This window comes from Nematolebias whitei, chromosome 22, assembly GCF_014905685.2.
Source record: "Nematolebias whitei isolate Nwh7 chromosome 22, NemWhi1, whole genome shotgun sequence".
Classification (NCBI taxonomy): Eukaryota; Metazoa; Chordata; class Actinopteri; order Cyprinodontiformes; family Rivulidae; genus Nematolebias; species Nematolebias whitei.
Window position 1 is genome coordinate 3,416,162 of NC_056519.1, and position 9,081 is coordinate 3,425,242.

The 9,081-nt window shown below is 40.3% G+C and overlaps 1 protein-coding gene across 1 annotated transcript; it reads left to right on the forward strand.

The window, feature by feature from the left end:
* The first annotated feature begins 3,127 nt into the window (after window positions 1–3,127).
* LOC119428085 (zinc finger protein 709) lies at window positions 3,128–5,747 on the forward strand. Its single transcript, XM_037695728.1, has 2 exons — window positions 3,128–3,384; window positions 4,763–5,747. Exons 1-2 carry the CDS (start codon window positions 3,213–3,215, stop codon window positions 5,629–5,631), a joined length of 1,041 nt encoding a protein of 346 aa, XP_037551656.1. The 5' UTR covers window positions 3,128–3,212; the 3' UTR covers window positions 5,632–5,747.
* The last annotated feature ends 3,334 nt before the right edge of the window (window positions 5,748–9,081 follow it).

The following is a 9,081-nucleotide window of genomic DNA, read 5'->3' on the forward strand; positions in this document are numbered from 1 at the left end:
TGTTTTTTTCAGGAGAGGCTGGACAGCAGCATGTTTAAAGGATTTTGGCACCACGCCAGTGGATAAACTGTTTACTATATCAAGAATGGACGGACCTAGAGTTGGAAACACCTCCTTTAGTAGTCGAGGGGGGACCACATCAAAGGGGGAACCAGAAGCTTCAACATTTTGAAACTTTTTAAGTGGAAAACGTGAAAATAATAACTCAATATTTTTTTAAAAACATCTCATTGTGACTCATTCTTCCAGCTCGCGTCTCAAATCAGGAACACTTTTATTTCAATGTGATTACAAACATCTACGGACGCTTGTTGCTATGGTTACACAGGTGGTCATCATATCAGTGACGGATACAATTAACGTTTTACCAACCCGACAATCCCAGCCCTCCTACGGCCCGAAACAATTCACACACTTTGTTTTTTACAAGAACCCAGGTGTGTGTGTGTGTGTGTGTGCGTGCGTGCGTGCGTGCGTGCGTGCGTGCGTGTGTGTGTGTGTCTGACATGAATGATTTATGAGTATGTAAATTAAATTGTGGCACAGCTGAAGGACAGTGAAGAGCAAAAGTAGACGCACACACACACTAATAATCTCCTGTCAGTCATAAACTCTTTACTTTCCATCTGCAGTGAAAGTTATGAGATTATAAATAAACAGTTTACAGAGAAGTAAAATAAATGTTTATTTTTAGCGAAGAGGTTTTCGTGATTCATCTTTTAAAACAAATCTGAATGTTTAAACCTGCTGAAAACACTGTTTTATAGCATTCTCAATTATATGATTGTTAATAAAAAACTTTTTTTTTACCGTATCGGTTGTATTTGTTGCCTGTGTCTGTTAGTGTATGTGATCATGGTGGTGGAGTGTGTCTGTTAGCAAAATACCCAAAGAACTAAAGGACGGATTTTAATGAAACTTTCAGAAGATAATCAAAGAACTGACATCTATAAATGATTAGCTTGTGGAGACAACACAATCCAAGATGATCGCCACAGCCAACGGAATTTAGAAAACGCAAAAATGGTCGTAAGTCAATCAGTTTAAAAGATATTGAGCTCAAATTTAAAATGGTAGTAGCTGAGAGTCTTTCACAACATATACTATAAGCACTATGCATGGAGCAACATCCTTGTTTAAAACAATAGCTCTAGCTCTTTGAATCCATCCAGTCTGTCTGTTAGCAAAATATCTCATGAACCACTGGATGCATATTAACAAAACTTTCAAGAAGTAATCACTGAACATACGACTACAACTGATTAACTTCTGGACTTGATTCAATTCAAGATGGCTGCCAGAGCCAGTGGAACTTAGAAAACATAAAAATGGTTGTAAGTCAATCAGTTTGAAAGAAATTGAGCTCAAATTTGAAGTGGTAGTAGCTGAGAGTCTTTCACAGCATAGCTAAATCCAACCAGTTTGTCTGTTAGCAAAATATCTCATGAACCACTGGATGCATTTTAACTAAACTTTAACCACTGAACATACGACTACAACTGACTAACTTTGATTAATTCAAGATGGCCGCCACAGCTTTTCGACTTTGCAAAAGTAAGTGTGTGAAACGCCGTCAGTTTTGTAGACATTGAGCTAAACTTTGGTGTGGTAGTAGCTGAGAGTGATGCTCAACACGTCCTCTGAGCGCTGACTTTAGTTTATAACTCTGCCACAGAAGGTGGCGGGCGATAAGCATTTCTTCAAGAAGTAGTCTGCCTTAAATGAGTTTTTGTGTTTTGTTGTTTTACCTCTTCCTTAAACTGTCTCAGGAGAGCATCACGTTCTTTTTATTGTTCAAATGAATCCAGGTCCGAGTTCGTTTCCTCCACGACCCCGGTCCTGTTGGATCCGCTCTCATCAGGTTTTACCCCCAAGTCTTGTACCCCGCCCAACAGGAATTAAATTAGTGGGTCGGAAACTCCAAGTAATTTGGTTTTAAATATCGTTTTCTGAGCAAACGGAACCAAATTCGTGTTCCTTCTAAATATGAGCAGTTTTCATCAAACAGGAAATTAAATGCAATGTTTTTTTATGAGATGATGGTTTTGGATCGTTGCTTCCTTCCTGCCTTTTTATTCTTTGTTATCAAACACTTTTATTGTGTTTGTTTGTTGGAGGGAAGCAGGAGAAAGAGTGTGTGTCTGGCAGTAAAACAGCTTCATTACGTCCAGGACTGGGAGCACCGAGGTCCTGCTCGTCCGTCTCCTTTACTTCACAACCCACTGCCTGATGGACGCCCGAGACTTTATTTAGTCTCTCCATAAAACACATCAGCCTGATGCTGCTCTGCTGATGTACAGGACAATAATTATAATGATGCTTTTCACTCTGCGTTCACAGCCAAAACAGCCTCAAATTGATAATAAAGCTAATAATGAATCAAATGTAATGTTACTTTGGCCATGCATACAAGATAAACAACTGTTTTGTGTTGTTTAGATGCACACAAACAAACAAAGCCAGCGTTCCTTGTAGACTGCGTTCATGACAGTTTATATTTAATATGATCTGTGAGGGCTCAAAGTACGTGTTGGGGATGATTCCCAGCTACTACCACCCCAAAATCTAGCCAAATATTGATCAAATTATCCTCGTTGTAGCCACTTCTGTGTTTACTGTTGTTGATTATGTTCTATGATCATTTCCTGAAATTTTCATTATAATCTCTCCGGTGGTTCCTGGGGTATTTTGCTAACAGACAAAGGCCAAAACATCACGGCCTCATCGATGACAAATATTAAAAATAGTGAGAATTGTAGACATGGCCAGATAATGTACAACTTTTTTTTAATCCTAATAACAAAATTAAGACTACAAATTGTTTTATATATATATAAACTTGGAGAACAATGCAATATACTTTGTAAAATTCTTAAATTTCTGTATGTTAGAATCTGTTTGACGAGCTGATTTTTATTGTTGTTGGTAACTTTTTTATGTTTTTGAGTGGCACTAGATGCATTTTTTTTTTACTCCTTTTATCTGTCTTAACTGTAAATGACTGGTCAGCTTTTGTTGTTTTGACGTGTTAAATAAATAAATTCACATTGACATTGACGTGTATTTTTTCCACCTGCAGGGGGCGCCATTACACGTGTCTACACTTCCGCATACCAACAAAGCAGAAGACAACTTCCGGTGTATAGCAGATCTGTTGCTAGCGTTAGCTCAGTGGAAGCTTGCGCGTGCAGTTTTCTAGTTTTTAAAGTAAAATGGCTTCCATCCAAAACTATAGGGAGTTTATCAGGCGGCGGCTGGCCGCAGCCGGGCAGGACATCTCGGCTGAGTGTGAAAACAGGATCGTCCAGTGTGAAGAGCAGATCCGTCTGCAGAACAAAATGATGGACGTCGTCATGGAGCGCGAGAAGAAGCTGCGCCAAGTCGGTACGAAAAACGATAAATACTCCTAAAGAGTCATTAAAAAATATAATCTCTAATTTATTTATGTAAATTACCAAAAAAATAAATCAGGTTGGATGAGAGTGTCGTTCAGGAACATGCATATAAAGTATCTGCAGTACTTAAAGGTTGTTTACGGCGCTGAGCTACGTCATGACGTCACAACTGTTAGATATTTATCTAGACTGGTCCTGGGGGTTTTGATCAGTCAGAACTGGGTCATAATTTCATTATAATCCCGTCTCTGAGCAGATCAAAACCCCCAGGACCAGTCTAGATAAATATTTAACTCAAGAATGAACGTCTCTTCCAGTCGACAATCGATCCTGTTGTATTTAGTCGTTTTGTTGAGGATCAAAGTGTAGAAAGTTTATTTCTTCACATCCCTGGGTTAGACAGGATCTGTTTCTGAAAAAGAAACCCAGTTTAACTGTCAGTTTCTTTAACAAGTTTTCCACATGGAGCTTAAAGGAGAGATGTGAGTCGACCAAGATACCCAAATATTTATAGGAATCAACAAACTCAATGGGGACACCATTTGAGGATGAGATCAGAGGAAGAACTGCTGGGACCGACTTCCTGTTTTAAAAAAGCATCCCTTTGGTTTTGTCGGCATTTAGGACAAGTTTGAGGCGGAACAAATCTGTCTGGATGTTGTTGAATGCAGATTTCAAAAGCTGGAAAGCCTTAGCAACTGTTTTAGCTCGACAATAAACAACTGTGTCATCAGCATAGAAATGTATTAGCCTGTCTGTTAGCAGAATTTCTTTTGAACCACTGAACTCCGCAAGCAACGATGAGGCTTATACCAAAAACTTATTAAATGTGGGAGTCACTTCTTTTCTAGATGGCTGCCACAGCTAATCAACTCTAGTCAACACAAAAGGGGCTACGACTCTTTTTTTTTTTAAATTGATAAAGCATTAAAAATTAGGGGTGGTAGTAGCTGAGAGTCATCCTGAACACTTACTGAGCATCACACAGTCATAGAAGTTTTTGTTGTTGCACATCTTGTGTTGATAAGTGACAGTGTTGTAGCCATTTTGATCAAAGTTTTAAGGTCAGTTAGCCATGGCAGCTGTTTTGATTTAGGTAGACTCCAAACAATGATTTGTAGATGAACATTTATTTTAAAATTTTGTTCAAATCTGTCCAGTCTTCTGTGAGATACGTTAGTAGTGGTATGGACAAACAAATGCACAGACACAAGCAAAAAAAATTTCACTATTTTGCCACCAGAGGCGTGAAATCACAACAAATATATATTTAAAAATATTAATTTTTAGCTATGAAATTAGAATTTACCCTGTGAATAATTTCCTTAAACTTTTGTTTGTGTGTTTATTGCTTCGTGACAACCCAGAACGAAACATTAAAGAGGAGGACGAGGAAGAAGATGAGCACCTTTCTGACCAGGAGAGGAAGTCCAGTGTGGATGAGCATAACCCACAGCTGTCAAAGGTTAAGGAGGAGGTGGAGGAGGAGCTCTGCACCCTTCAGGGTGGAGAGCAGCTTAAGGAGGAGGACACCTGGACAGAGACACTGGTTTCCAACAATAGTGACACAGGTGGACCATCTGTAGATCCTGATACCAAAGCCTCCAAAAAGAAAACCCAGAAGAAGAACCACAGTGAGCAGAGCTCTTGTAAAATTTGTGGCAAATGTCTCTGTAAGTCGGCCTTATTGAAGCACATGAGAACCCACACCACCGTGAAACCGTTCACCTGCAAGACGTGCGGGAAAACGTTTGGACAGAGCGATAAGCTTCTGCTCCACAAGAGGACGCACACCGGGGAGAAACCGTATCTCTGTAACATCTGCGGGAAAGCCGTTTCCGACCCGTCGAGCTTTAGGAGACATCTGTTGAGCCACTCAGACGAGAAACGTCTTTCTTGTAAAATATGCGGTCAGCGTTACAAATGCAGAGACACGCTGCAGCGCCACATCAAAGCCCACACCGGTGTGCGACCGCACACCTGTAACCTGTGTGGGAACAAGTTTTTTAGCCCGTCGCATTTCAAACGGCATATGAGAACGCACACCAACGAGAAGCCTCACACCTGCGACACGTGCGGGAAAAGCTACATCCGCCTCTACAGTCTGAAGAGCCACCTGAGGGTACACACAGGTGAGCGGCCGTACACCTGCGCAACATGTGACAAAAAGTACAGGTGCAGCGAGTCCTTGAGGTGTCACATGAAGAGCCACACGGGCGAGACGTCGAAGGCCTGAAACATCCGGCCGAAAAGACACGAAACACTTTTACTCTGCAGGAAGAATTGTTTTAGCTGGAATTAATTCTGGTTTGTATCTGCAACGTCATTCGCATCACGTGTGGTACACGAGGTGGAACGAAACTGTGTACAGCTGTTCTTTAGAATTTGCAAATGAATCAACAAGATTATGTTGTAAAAAAACAACCCAGTTGACGTTAATCTGGGACATCTGGAACAGATGGGTTTAAATAAACCCTAAAAGTAGGTGTTAACTATTGTAAATCTTTAATCAAATGTTTGTTTTGTTGTGTTTCCATCTGAATGATTAATGAAAGCTTTTTTTTTTTCATCTGTAACATCATGACAATAAAGACGTAGCGCTCGTTGAAAAAACACGCATCGCTTTTCACTTTTATTATTTTAGTCTAAAAACATCTTTGAACTTGTAGTAAACAGGGTTGTAGTAAATGTAAACATGTTGGGCGTTCTGGTCACAAATACGGGGTACCCCAGGGTTGTGTTCTTTCACCCCTTGTTTTTTTTATATTTTGTGCACAGACGACTGCAGGTCTTTGACAGAAGGACACATTACTCGTAACTCTTCAGAGTCAGATGTTGGCACCGGATCGGCTTTTGTGGACCGTTGTGACAAGTTTCCTCGATCTTGATGTCTGTAAGATGAAAGAGATTGTTGTGGGTTTTAGGGGAAAGGAGAGGAAGCCTAAACCCAGCTCTATTCATGGAAAATATGTAGAATTTGTGAGCTCAGACATTTGGGATATGTGTTTGATTTGCTGAGTGAGGCGAGCTGAGATACGGAAGCTAAACTAACGTTCATCAGTCTTTTGTTGAAACTGTTTTAACTTTCCTTTATTTGTTCATTTGGTGGTCTGTAAAATAAATAACTGGTTCAGCAGAGGGACTGGTGTTTCTCGTGGGAGAAGCAGGTGGTCCAAGGAAACCAAATCCAGACTAGACCACATCCTGTCTGAGTTTATACTGACAGGAAAACAGACGGACTCCTTTCTTCTTTCAGGCTGCTAAAGCGTAACAGCAGCTTGGAGTTGTTCCTGGGGCTCCACCTCCTGGGGCTTTAACCATGCTTGTTGTTGTTTTGTTTATATTTGGGCGTTTGTGTACATTTAGCCGCCTCGGGATAAAAAAAAAAAGTTCTAGCTGTTTTGGTGAAACCCTAGAAACGTTATACGGGGAGATGTCGCCCTCGAGAGTGTGCGCTGTCAATGACTCCGCTACTCCCACACAATCAGCTATAGGTTTGTTAAACTGGTGGAGTTGTGGTTATTTTTGTGTTTCCTATTATCAGCTGGCTGTGGCGGCCATCTTGAATGGGGTTTTGCACCAGTTAGTTGTAGACAATCATCCAGCTGTTACTTTCTGTCCAATTGTATAAAGTTTTGCTAGCAACAAAAAAATTGGTTTGCTATTTAGCTACCTTTGTTAAAGTTTGAAACATCCTGAGTTTTTTTATGTGTGTTAAAGTAATTTATTTAGCTGCAATCATTTTTTTTACCAATGTTACTGACGTAAAGTCTGTTTTCCTTTTGTAAATATTTCAGTGAAAATAGTGAGAAAAACAACGAAAGGATTTTCTTTGCTTGATGTACTATTTTTTTTTCTTTGACATGAGTCCAAAGTTATTGAAAAATGCCTTTTTTAGAAGTCATCCTGGGCAGCCTTATGTTTTATGGTGATATATATATTTATAAGTTTTCTTAATTTTCTTCAAGATTTAGCTTAAATCATTAATAAAAAACTGAAATTATGTTTGCCAAAATAATTTTTTTAGACATTTTGTGAACATGTAAAAAATTAATTTCAGGTTTTAAAGACATAAACTTGTATCAACTGTTTTTATATGGAAAAAGTGTAATTAAACTTTCTTTTGGCCCAAAAACAGTTCGATCGTTTTTTTGAAGTCCCAAAAAGTGGGCGGTCCTAGATACTGCTAGCCACGCCCCTGCATTAAACCCTGGAGCTGAGGCTGGATTTCCTTGTTTCTGCTCACAACATAGATGATTTTAGTGAATAAAATGACAAAATCTCAGTATGAGAGACTGTGGCCTTCATCAGCATCAATTATTCAGCGATCCTGTTACTGATGGAGCAAAGAAAACCAACACGCCTGTCACCCAGCATGCTAAATCTGAACAAATCAAGTGTTTCAGGACAGGTGGGGATGATCTTCCTGCAGCAGAATAATAAACAGATTTCAGGTGTGTGAGGCACCGATGGTGGATCAGCATGGAAACAACTGCAGAGCTGCATCTACCGGCTGTAATCACAGAGCGGTGGGTTTCTCTCCGCGCAGTAATTCATCAAAGTGACGGCTGCCACCGAGTCTCAGTCAGGCAGACAGCTGCAGCTGATCGGTCATCAATCACCTGTCTACCTGCTCGTTGCTTCACCGCCGACTTGTCTTCGGCACAGATTTCTGCAGAGTCACAACATCAAGTGGCTGCATCGACGTAGAGAGGGCAAGAAAGACGAGCAACAATGTTTTGTGCCTTTGTTAGCAAAATATCACAAACCCCTAGAAAGATATGAATTTACCTGCTTCAAAATTACCACTACAGCTAACTTAAAAAAAAAGGAAGGTAGAGTTTACAGATAGTGAGCTAAAATTTGGTCAGGTAGCCGAGAGTCATTGACTGCTGCAACTCTCTACTAATCGATCAAAGTGATCAGCTACAACTTTCTGATTGATCAACTAAAGATTTTCATCTACAACTCTGGGTTGAACAGCAACGAGGTGAAGAATCTGAAATATATCAACTTTTTTATAGTTCTATGGCAGGGAAGTTTTACTGGAACCAGGGGGCCGTTGGCCCCCCCACTTTACGGCCCTGCCCATCAGCTGGTCCCAGACATTTACACAGGAAGTACACAAGAACAAAAGCTCCATCTGTGAGGGAACACAAGACAGATTTTAGCTTCTGTGTCAGAGTTTGCAGGTTCAACTGAGTCATGAATCCAAATCACAGAACTCTCCAGAAACGTGAGTTGATGCCACTTTTCAGTAAAAGCAAAACTCACACGGAAGTTTTAAAGTTAGAAATGTCAGGATTGATTTTTGGTTCTGTTGTGGAAGTTCTTTTTGTGTTTAACTTTTTGTTGTTTGTTTTTTGGGGTGTGCTCTTTTGTGAGCTCCTGCCCCGCCCACTCTCACCTGCGCCCAGGTGTCTCCACTCTGTTCATCAGCCCCAGACCATGTAGTCATCAGTTTTCACTCCACCTGCAGTCGAGCATCGTTTTTGTGTTGGGTCCGGCTCTCCTCCATGGTCTCCTTGAGTTTGTTTCTATTGACTTTAAAAAAAAAAAGTTTTTATTTCACGCTACTCGTGTCTGTTTGCATCACCTTGTCCAAATCTCTACATGACAATACATTTTCACAACTCCAGGTATTCTTCAATTAACTTGTTTTTTCCTTTTTTTCCTTTTACAGTTT